General features: G+C 37.1%; 1 protein-coding gene across 3 annotated transcripts in view; it reads left to right on the top strand.

Moving 5' to 3' along the window:
• Nucleotides 1-12,430, top strand: part of DIAPH2 (diaphanous related formin 2) — an 887,827-nt gene that overhangs the window by 192,506 nt on the left and 682,891 nt on the right. For all 3 annotated transcript variants that reach the window (XM_022580795.3, XM_089904292.1, XM_089904291.1), the window contains one exon: nucleotides 12,277-12,416. In XM_022580795.3, coding sequence (XP_022436503.1) covers nucleotides 12,277-12,416 — 140 coding nt within the window. The remainder of the gene's footprint in view (nucleotides 1-12,276; nucleotides 12,417-12,430) is intronic.

Raw genomic sequence — 12,430 nt, 5'->3', positions numbered from 1 at the left:
ATAATTAATATATTTATTTTAAAGTACCTTTTATATTTTGGGGAAATTAATTACTTACCTCTAATAACTTCCCTTTACAAGGTGTTTTTCTTATATAATAGGAGAGAAGCCATCTAAAGGTTTAGCAATATATTCAGCTTTGTATAACCCACCGAATACATCATTCTTAGAAAAAATAGGTAGATCAACTTCTGTCAGGCACTTGTTTTTTGTTTCCTTTGTCTACTGGAATTCATGGGACTTATGATGAGAAATTGGCTTTTTGATTTCTTATGCTTTTAAACTTACAGAACCCTCTCAGAAGCACACTGTGAACCTTTGTAGATATAATTCCAAATTTGTTAATCTATAACATTGCTTTTTTAAAAAAATATCTTTATTGGAGTATAATTGCTTTACAATGCTGTGTTAGTTTCTGCTGTAAAACACAGTGAATGTATATATGTATAACATATATATATATATATATATATGTATATATATATGTTATACATATGTCCCCATATCCCCTCCCTCTTGAGCCTCCCTCCCACCCTCCTTATCCCACCCCTCTAAGTCATCACAAAGCATGGAGCTGATCTCCCTGTGCTATGCAGCAGCTTCCCACTAGCCATCCATTTTACATTTGGTAGCGTATATATGTCAGTGCTACCCTCTCACTTTTTCCCAGCTTCCCCTTCCCCGCCGTGTCCTCAAGTCCGTTCTCTACGTCTGCCTCTTTATTCCTACCCTGCCACTTGGTTCATCAGTACCATTTTTTTAGATTCCATTTATATAGCATTGCTTTTTCAGAAAACTGTAGTGAACAATAACACACTCACTTGATTAAAGTAGCCAAAGAAACCTGACTACATTAGGGTTTATAAATCATGGTCGATAACAGTAAAGGCATAACTGTTTTCATGACAATAATATTGTCCTTCCTATTTGAAGATCATACCACTGATAGTAATCGTTATTTTGTGCACACTGTAGCTGAAAAGACCTGTGTGCAATCAATAGTTTTTCCAAGTGTCTGCAGCAAGACACCTTTAGAGCCTAGAACTGTGAAGCCTTTCCTCAATTTATAAATAAATCTTTATTTACATTAAAGAATGACAGGTCATACACAGACCAAGTCAATTTAAAATCAGAAGTGGTATCTCCACTGCAAACTTAAAATATTCTTTTTAGAATATTGCATGTTTGGTGTTTTTTGTTGTTTTTTGTTGACTCAGGAATTGCAGTCTTGGGCACTTATCCAAGAGACTTGAAGACATACAAAAACTGAACATGAATATTGATAACAACTTTGTTCATAATAACTAAAAAAATAGAAACAACTGCCATTCAATGGATAAATGGTTAAACAAACAGTGCTACGTCGATGCCACAGAATACTACTCAGCGATAAAAAGGAAAGAGTCATCGATTTGACAACTGGGATGAATCTCCAAGGAACTATGCTGAGTGAAAAAGCCAATCCCCACTTGGTCATGGTGTATAGTCCTTATTAAATATGCTGTTGAATTCAGTTTGCTACTATTTTGTTGAGAGTTTTTATATCTATATTTATATACTGGTCTATAGTTTTCTTTCCTGTGATGTCTTTGTCATCAAGGTAATACTGGCTCTGTAGAATGAGTGAGGAAGTGTTCCCTCCTCTTCTATTTCTTGGAAGAGTTTGAGAAGAATTGGTATTAATTCTTCTTTAGAGTTTCATAGAATTCACTATTTTTTTTTTTTTTTTTTTTTTTGTGGTATGCGGGCCTCTCACTGTTGTGGCCTCTCCCGTTGTGGAGCACAGGCTCTGGACACGCAGGCTCAGCGGCCATGGCTCACAGGCCTAGCCGCTCCACGGCATGTGGGATCTTCCCAGACTGGGGCACGAACTTGTGTCCCCTGCATCGGCAGGCGGACTCTCAATCACTGGGCCACCAGGGAAGCCCAGAATTCACTATTGAAATCATCTTGTTTGGGACTTTTCTTTATTGGGAATTTTTTAAAATTACTGATGCAATCTTTTTACTTATTGATGGTCTGCTGAGATTTTCTATTTCCTCTTAAGCCAGTTTTGGTAATTTGTATGTTTCTAGGAGTTTTCCATTTCATCTAGGTTATCCCATTTGTTGGCATGCAGTTATTCCCAGTATTCTCTTACAATGTTTTTACTCATGTAAGGTCAGTCTTTATGTCCCCACTTCCATTTCTGATGTCAGTTGTTTAAGTCTTCTCTCTTTTTTTTTTTTCTTAGTAATTCTAGCTAAAAGTTTGTAAATTTTGATCTTTTCTAAGAACCAACTTTTAATTTCATTGATAATCTCTATGAAAATAATAGATAATTCTATTTTCCATTTTGCTTCTCTCCTTTCTAATCTTCATTACTTACTTTATTCTGCTTGCTGTAGGTTTAACTTTCTATATTTTTTTCTATTTCCTTAGTTGTAAATGTAGGTTGTTGATTTGAGATCTTTGTTCTTTTCCCTTCATGATACTAACAATTTTTTATTGACACTAGTATATTGTTTTGAATTTCATTTTATTTATTTTTTTGTACAGCAGGTTTTATTAGTTATCCATTCTATACATATTAGTGTGTATATGTCAATCCCAATCTCCCAATTCATCACAGCACCACCACCCCCCTCCACTGCTTTCGCTTCTTGGTGTCCATACGTCTGTTCTCTACATTTGTGTCTCAAATTCTGCCCTGCAAACTGGTTCATCTGTACCATTTTTCTAGGTTCCACATATAAGCGTTAATATACGATATTTGTTTTTCTCTTTCTGACTTAATTCATTCTGTATGACAGTCTCTAGATTCATCCACATCTTTACAAATGACCCAATTTCGTTCCTTTTTATGGCTGAGTAATATTCCATTGTCTATATGTACCACATCTTCCTTATCCATTCGTCTGTTGATGGGCATTTAGGTTGCTTCCATGACCTAGTTATTGTAAATAGTGTTGCAGTGAACACTGGGGTCCATGTGTCTTTTTGGATTATGGTTTTCTCTAGGTATATGCCCAGTAGTGGGATTGCTGGGTCATATGGTAATTCTATTTTTAGTTTTTTTTGCGGTATGCGGGTCTCTCATTGCTGTGGCCTCTCACGTTGCGGAGCACAGGCTCTGGACGCACAGGCTCAGTGGCCATGGCTCACGGGCCCAGCCGCTCCGCGGCATGTGGGATCTTCCCTGAACAGGGCACGAACCCGTGTCCTCTGCATCGGCAGGCGGACTCTCAACCACTGTGCCACCAGGGAAGCCCTATTTTTAGATTTTTAAGGAAACTCCATACTGTTCTCCATAGTGGTTGTATCAATTTACATTCCCACCAACAGTGTAAGAGGGTTCCCTTTTCTCCACACCCTCTCCAGCATTTGCTGTTTGCAGATTTTCTGGTGATGCCCATTCTGACTGGTGTGAGGTAATACCTAATTGTAGTTTTGATTTGCATTTCTCTAATAATGAATGATGTTGAGCAGCTTTTCATGTGCTTCTTGACCATCTGTATGTCTTCTTTGGAGAAATGCCTATTTAGGTCTCCTGCTCACTTTTGGATTGGGTTGTTTTCTTTTTTTAATACGGAGCTGCATGAGCTGTTTATATATTTTGGAGATTAATCATTTGTCTGTTGATTCATTTCCAAATATCTTCTCCCATTCTGAGGGTTATCTGTTTGTCTTGTTTGTAGTATCCTTTGCTTTGCAAAAGCTTTTAAGTTTCATTAGGTCCCATTTGTTTATCTTTGATTTTATTTCCATTACTCTAGGAGGTGGATCAAAAAAGATCTTGCTGTGATTTACGTCAAAGCGTGTTCTTCCTATGTTTTCGTCTAAGAGTTTTATAGTGCCTGTTCTTACATTTAGGTCTCGAATCCATTTGGAGTTTATTTTTGTGTATGGTGTTAGGGAGTGTTCTAATTTCATTCTTTTACATGTAGCTGTCCAGTTTTCCCAACACCACTTATTGAAGAGACTGTCTTTTCTCCATTGAATATCTTTGCCTCCTTTGTCATAGATTAGTTGACCATAGGTGTGTGGGTTTTTCTCTGGGCTTTATATCCTGTTCCATTGATCTATATCTCTGTTTCTGTGCCAGTACCATATTGTTTTGATTGCTGTAGCTTTGTACTATAGTCTGAAGCCAGGGAGACTGATTCCTCATGCTCCATTTTTTTCTCACAAGACTGCTTTGGCTCTTTGGGGTCTTTTGTGTCTACATTCAAATTTTAAGATTTCTTCTTCTAATTCTGTAAAATAATGCCATTGGTAATTTGATAGGGATTGCATTGAATCTGTATATTGCTTTGTGTAGTATAGTGATTTTCACAATATTGTTTCTTCCAATCCAAGAACATGGTATATCTCTCCATCTGTTTGTATCATCTTTAATTTCTTTCATCAGTGTCTTATAGTTTTGTGCATACAGGTCTTTTGTCTCCCTAGGTAGGCTTATTCCTAGGTATTTTATTCTTTTTGTTGCAGTGGTAAATGGGAGTGTTTTCTTAATTTCTCTTTCAGATTTTTCATCATTAGTGTATAGGAATGCAAGAGATTTCTGTGCATTAATTTTGTATCCCACAACTTTACCAAATTCATTGATTAGCTCTAGTAGTTTTCGGGTGGCATCTTTAGGATTCTCTATGTATAGTGTCATGTCTTCTGCAAACAGTGACAGTTTTACTTCTTCTTTTCCAATTTGTATTCCTTTTATTTCTTTTTCTTCTCTGATTGCCGTAGCTAGGACTTCCAAAATTATGTTGAATAATAGTGGTGAGAGTTAGCATCCTTGTCTTGTTCCTGACCTTAGAGGAAATGCTTTCAGTTTTTCACCATTGAGCATGATGTTTGCTGTGGGTTTGTCATATATGGCCTTTATTATGTTGAGGTAGGTTCCCTCTATGCCAACTTTCTGGAGAGTTTTTATCATAAATGGGTGTTGAATTTTGTCAAAAGCTTTTTCTGCATCTATTGAGATGATCATATGGTTTTTCTTCTTCAGTTTGTTAATATGGTGTATCACATTGATTGATTTGCTATATTGAAGAATCCTTGCATCCCTGGGATAAATCCCACTTGATCATGGTGTATGATCCTTTTAATGTGTTGTTGGATTCTGTTTGCTAGTATTTTGTTGAGGATTTTTGCATCTATATTCATCAGTGATATTGGCCTGTAATTTTATTTTTTTGTAGTATCTTTGTCTGGTTTTGGTATCAGGGTGATGGTGGCCTCGTAGAATGAGTTTGGGAGTGTTCCTTCCTCTGCAATTTTTGGGAAGAGTTTGAGAAGGATTAGTGTTAGCTCTTCTCTAAATGTTTGGTAGAATTCACCTGTGAAGGCATCTGGTCCTGGACTTTTGTTTGTTGGAAGATTTTTAATTACAGTTTTAATTTCATTACTTGTGATGGGTCTGTTTATATTTTCTATTTCTTCCTGGTTCAGTCTTGGAAGGTTATACCTTTCTAAGAATTTGTCCATTTCTTCCAAGTTGTCCATTTTATTGGCATAGAGTTGCTTGTAGTAGTCTCTTAGTATGCTTTGTATTTCTGTGGTGCCTGATGTAACTTCTCCTTTTTCATTTCGAATTCTGTTGACTTGAGTCCTCTCCCTTTTTTTTTTTTTTTTTTTTTTTGCGGTACATGGGCCTCTCACTGTTGTGGCCTCTCCCATTGTGGAGCATGGGCTCCGGACGCGCAGGCTCAGTGGCCGTGGCTCATGGGCCTAGCCTCTCCGCAGCATGTGGGATCTTCCCGGACTGGGGCAAGAACCCGTGTCCCCTGCATCAGCAGGCGGACTCTCAACCACTGCGCCAGCAGGGGAGCCCTCTCCCTCTTTTTCTTGATGAGTCTGGCTAATGGTTTAGCAATTTTTTTTATCTTCTCAGAGAACCAGCTTTTAGTTTTATTGATCTTTGCTATTGTTTTCTTTGTTTCTATTTCATTTATTTCTGCTCTGATCTTTATGATTTCTTTCCTTCTACTAACTTTGGGTTTTTTTTTTCTTTCTCTAGTTACTTTAGTTGTAGTGTTAGATTGTTTATTTGAGATTTTTCTTGTTTCTTGAGGTAGGCTTGTATTGCTATAAACTTTCCTCTTACAACTGCTTTTGCTGAGTCCCATAGGTTTTGGATCGTCGTGTTTTCATTGTCACTTGTTTCTAGGTATTTTTCGATTTCCTCTTTGATTTATTCAGTGATCTCTTGGTTATTTTGTAACATATTATTTAGCCTCCATGTGTTCTTTTTTTGATGTTTTTTTCCCTGTAATTGATTTCTAATCTCATAGCGTTGTGGTCAGAAAAGATGCTTGATACGATTTCAATTTTCTTAAATTTACAGAGGCTTCATTTGTGACCCAAGATGTGATCTATCTTGGAGAATGTTCCATGTGCACTTGTGAACAAAGTGTAATCTGCTGTTTTTGGATGGAATGTCCTATAAATATCAATTAAATCTCTCTGGTCTATTGTGTCATTTATAGCTTGGGTTTCCTTATTAATTTCCTGTTTGGATGATCTGTCCATTGGTGTAAGTGAGGTGTTAAAGTCCCCCAGTATTGTTGTGTTACTGTCGTTTTCCTCTCTTATAGCTGTTAGCAATTGCCTTATGTATAGAGGTGCTCCTATGTTGGGAGGATATGTATTTATTATTGTTATATCTTCTTCTTGGATTGATCCCTTGATTATTATGTAGTGTCCTTCCTTGTCTCTTGTAACATCCTTTAGTTTAAAGTCTATTTTATCTGATATAAGTATTGCTACTACAGCTTTCTTTTGATTTACATCTGCATGTAATATCTTTTTCCATCCCCTCACTTTCAGTGTATATGTTGTTCCTAGGTCCGAAGTGGGGCTCTTGTAGACAGCATATATATGGGTCTTATTTTTGTATCCATTCAGCAAGCCTGTGTCTTTTGGTTGGAGCATTTAATCCATTCACTTTTAAGGTGATGATTGATATGCAAGTTTCTGTTACCATTTTCTTAATTGTTTTGGGTTTGGTTTTCTAGGTCCTTTTCTTCTTTTGTGTTTCCCACTTAGAGAAGTTCCTTTAGCATTTGTTGTAAAGCTGGTTCGGTGGTGCTGAATTCTCTTAGCTTTTTCTTGTCTGTAAAGCTTTTGATTTCTCCATCGAATCTGGATGAGATCCATGCCAGGTAGAGTAATCTTGGTTATAGGTTCTTCCCTTTCATCACTTTAAATATGTCATGCCACTCCCTTCTGGCTTGTAGAGTTTCTGCTGAGAAATCAGCTGTTAACCTTATGGGAATTCCCTTGTATGTTATTTGTTGTTTTTCCCTTGCTGCTTTCAGTAATTTTTCTTTGTCTTTAATTTTTGCCAGTTTGATTACTATGTGTCTTGGTGTGTTTCTCCTTGGGTTTATCCTGTGTGGGACTCTTTGCACTTCCTGGACTCTGGTGGCTCTTTCCTTTCCCGTGGTAGGGAACTTTTTGACTATAATCTCTTCAAATATTTTCTTGGGTTGTTTCTCTCTCTCTCCTCCTTCTGGGACCTCTATAATGTGAATGTTGTTATGTTTAATGTTGTCCCAAAGGTCTCTTAGGCTGTGTTCATTTCTTTTCATTCCTTTTTCTTTATTCTGTTCCACAGCAGTGAGTTCCACCATTCTGTCTTCCAGGTCACTTATCTGTTCTTCTGCCTCAGTTATTCTGCTATTGATTCCTTCTATTTTATTTTTCATTTCAGTTATTGTATTATTCGTCTCTGTTTGTATGTTCTTTAATTCTTCTGGGTCTTTGTTAAACATTTCTTGCATCTTCTCTATCTTTGCCTCCAGTCTTTTTCTGCCATCCTGGATCATCTTCACTATCATTCTGAATTCTTTTTCTGGAAGGTTGCCTATCTCCATTTCATTTAGTTGTTTTTCTTGGGTTTTATTTTGTTTCTTCATTTGGTACGTAGCCCTTTGCCATTTCATCTTATCTTTCTGTGAATGTGGTTTTTGTTCCACAGGCTGCACGATTGTAGTTTTTCTTGCTTCTGCTGTCTGCCCTCTGGTGGATGAGCCTATCTAAGTGGCTTGAGCAAGTTTACTGTTGGGAGGGACTGGTGGAGGGTAGAGCTGGCTGTTGCTCTGGTGGGCAGAGCTCAGTAAAACTTTAATCCACTTGTCTGCTGATTCGTGGGGCTGGGTTCCCTCCCTATTGGTTGTTTGGCCTGAGGTCACCCAACACTGGAGCCTACCCAGGCTCTTTTTGTGGGGCTAATGGCGGACTCTGGGATGGCTCACGCCAAGGAGTACTTTCCAGAATTTATGCTGCCAGTTTCCTTGTTCTCACGGTGAGCCACAGCCAACCCCTGTCTCTGCAGGAGACCCTCCAACACAAGCAGGTAAGTCTGGTTCTGTCTGCTATGGGGTCACTGCTCCTTCCTCTGGGTTCCGATGCGTACACTACTTTTTGTGTGCCCTCCAAGAGTGGAGTCTCTGTTCCCCCAATCATGTTGAAGTCCTGCAATCAAATCCCGCTAGCCTTCAACGTCTGATTCTCTAGGAATTCCTCCTCCCATTGCCGGACCCCCAGGTTGGGAAGCCTGACATTGGCCTCAGAACCTTCACTCCAGTGGGTGGACTTCTGTGGTATAAGTGTTCTCCAGTTTGTGAGTCACCCACCCAGTAGTTATGGGTTTTGATTTTATTGTGATTGCGCCCCTCCTACCATCTCATTTTGGCTTCTTTGTCTTTGGATGTGGGGTATCTTTTTTGGTGAGTTCCAGTGTCTTCCTGTCGATGATCGTTCAGCAGTTATTTGTGATTCTGTTGCTCTTTCAAGAGGGAGTGAGAGCAGTCCTTCTACTCCACCTTCTTGAACCAATCTCGAGCATGTTTGGTTTTGATACTAACATGTCATATCATTGTAGGGTGGTTGTGATTATTAAACTGACCAAAGTTTCTTTTGGTTCTTTGTGTAGTGTTTTAGAATAGTACAAACACAATCACACTGGCAAGTATCTCCATTCTAATGATTTTCAAATTAAGGAATTGTTTCAAATTATGAAAGCTCTTTGTTCACCTAGCTTTGCAATAGCATGATGTATGCTAATTGCTAACTTTGTCTGCATTTTTTTTAAAGATCAAATGGGCACAGTGGTTATTTTCATTAATCTCATACAGAGCAGCTAATTAAAATTTCCATTATTATCCACCCATTATCTAGTTGTTTCCTTTGTTCAGTATCAGAACAGGATGTTAATGATAAGCCATTGTTGTATTACAGCCCTATTAAGTACAGTGAGAATTAGTTTAATCTATTGCACTCTTTTGTTTTTAGGTGATTTCTTTAATATTATGTTCCACCATATTGATTTTGCTGAAGATACTTTGACATTTTGTAATAGAGATTTCAGAATTAAATACTTGTTGCTTTAATTTTTTACTCAATATTGAGAAAAGGTGACATACAGTAAAAAAAAAAGAAGTAACCCAAGGACCAGAATGTTAGTGTTTTATTCTTGCAACCTCACTAATTACGTGAACTTGGGAAATCAACTTGATTCTCTATTTATGTAATGAGAGCATTAGAACAGCTGGTCTTTTAGGGCCAGTCCAGCCTTTCCATGCTATCATGTTTTCATAATTTTCAAATATGAGGTTATGTTAAAACCCCAAAGTCCTCCTAAGCTTGATAAAAGGCATTTATTCTCTAAAGTTATATATCTTCTGTCTTGCTCCATTACATTGTTTGCTTCCATTCCTTATAACTGTAGAGTATCCTCAATTATATAATTTAAACCAGATTCTAAGGCTTGGATGAGGGGTGAGTCCCAAGGTGATAGGCTGGCCCAATTGTTCCATAAAGAATATCTCACGCACAACCATGTAGAAGAAAGGATCTAACATTTTCTGAGCATCTTACTCTGTCTATGAGACAACACATATGAAATGCCTGGTTTTGGCACTTGGTATGCATTGTTTTACTTAAGCCTCATAACAAATATGAAGGGTCAGTGTTTATTACCCCTGTGTCACGGATGAGCAAACAGGTTTATAGAGATCCGTTCAGTCGACTGATCAAAGATTACCTAGAAGGTAGGTGAAGGGCCATGATTCATACCCAGTGGCAGTTTGAGCCATCCCCAGCATACCATATACTGTCTAAGTTTACCTGTTCTATACAAGAATATCTGAGTATATTATAATGGAATGTCTCAGGACTGTAATATTCTGAAGTGAAACTAAACTGAATTTGGAAGCTTTGGCGTGTTGAAGCTCATCAGTCATTCACCTCTTTGGTTATTCACCATTCATAGATCCATCATTCATTCAAGAAATATATACTGAGTACTTAACTGTGTGCCAGGCACTGTGTTAAGATCTGGAGATACAGTAATGAACAAGATAGGCAAGTTTCCTGATTTGTGGAAACTATGTTTTAATGAGGAGGATACAGTAAACAAGTAAAGTGCTAAACGTCATAAATTTATATAAGACTGTTGGGCTGAGACTTAAATGATGAGAACCAGCAATGGAGAGGTCAGAGGTAAGAGTCTTATAGGCAGAGAAAACAGCAAATACAAAGGTCATTCTACAGGAATAAGCCCTATATATAAGCCTCTAGGGGAGTCAGTATGGCCTTGTCATCCATTAATTAAGAAAATAAGTTTGAGGATCATATGAAAGTGAAAGTGACAGCAGATCTGCAAAATTTTATACTATAAATGTTTTTTATTCCTTGTGGATCTGTAGCCTTGAGATGGGTAAATAAGTTATAGAAATGTGGAAATGATTTCACGATGATGGTTTTACTTACTGTGCCATCTGTGTGGTGATTCATTCAGTAGACTTCCTGAACATCTACTGTATATCCTACTAAAGCAAGAAAAATCAAGTCTGTGGCCATTACACAATATATGGGAGCAAAAAGTATGAAATTGTATTCCTTATTCTGTAATTTTTATGGACAGATTCAATAACAGCACATTTTTGTGGAGGCTCACTAAACCCCATCACTCTGTTAGATACTTGGCATACATGGAGTTCCCAGTCTGGAAGAGAAAGAGACACACATAATGACCTCTGCCCCAATGTCTTAAGTGCTATAGTAGTGATAGTGTCACAGTGGTATAAGGGAATAGAGTTCCTGTACAGAAGACTTTATCAGACTTTAAACATTTACTGTTTAATGGAATTTTTAAAAATTCAGACATTAAGAATGATTGACAATCTCTATATCAGGAGGCATTCTCAATAAAAAGCCAAATAGTATGAAACCCTAGGGAATCCATTTCTCATTATTAACATATTGTTGTTTTTTTTAAACTCTATATCCTCTAATGATATAACTTCTATCAAATTGGAAAACAATTGCTTTCCTTCTTCTAGCTTAGATACTTAGCAGAAACTGAGTGTAATTCATATGAATTTACAAAATTGGACTCAAGCTAGGGTTTTAATTCAGGGGGATACATTTGTAATACAGGAAAGGGGCAGTTATGATTATGTAGATCTGGAATGTGAAACTATGCGTTATTAGTACAATGAATGTGTTGATGATGTTTTCCTCCCAGCCTTTTCCCCAAACTACTTACATAGTTATGGCAAGGTGATGAAGCTAAGGAGCTGTGATGAGATAATGAGTTCTAGAAATAACCCCATGAATATTGGAAATTAAGCTAAAAACTAGTCGCTATCAGATAAATGCATTTAATGGCTTTTTAAGATTACTACGGCATGGGATTAACATAGTTAGGAAAGAATAGTTAGGAATTGGTGAATGCTTTACACTAATTTGTTAACTAACATACTAATTGGAGACTATATTGTTTTGCATTTTAATAAACATTTTCACTTGGTTTTCAGATAGGGTGATATTCTGACATATTTCAGTAGATTTGGGTTATGTATAATGTTTTGCATTAGATTTTGTTCACTGTAGAATAGAATATAAATAACTAGGAGAATTAATAAGATGACTTCTAAATGTTCATCCTGTGGGTTAAGGAGGACCAGCTAATGTTAATCCTAATGCCTGGATTGTAAATTTAAGCATCCCTGTCAGTAATACTTTATGCTACTGAAGTCCATATTCTGTTCAGGTTATGAGTACCATCAGTGTAATTTTCCTTTAAATGAGGCTGAGGAGAGTGTTGAGATATATACAGCATGATTTTACCACGTGAGTTTTATGACCAAAAGTTTTTAAGCGCCTGGCACTCTGTACACATTTTTATACGGTAAAATATTTGCATATTCTATGCATTATTGTATTTTAAAAGTTACAAAAAAAAACTGTTGTTTGTCTAAAATAATATCTTTTTTTTTTTTTTAATAGGGAGGGCTGAAAAACAGCAAACATGAATGCACTCTGTCTTCACAAGAATATGTTCATGAATTACGATCTGGTATTTCAGATGAGAAACTTCTTAATTGCCTAGAATCTCTGAGGGTTTCTTTAACCAGCAATCCTGTCAGGTAGGTGCTTTTTT

This window comes from Delphinapterus leucas, chromosome X, assembly GCF_059928025.1.
Source record: "Delphinapterus leucas isolate spDelLeu-1000000601 "Yukka" chromosome X, BTC_Dleu_Yukka2, whole genome shotgun sequence".
In the NCBI taxonomy this organism is placed as follows: domain Eukaryota; kingdom Metazoa; phylum Chordata; class Mammalia; order Artiodactyla; family Monodontidae; genus Delphinapterus; species Delphinapterus leucas.
This window is presented reverse-complemented; position numbering and strand designations above follow the sequence as displayed.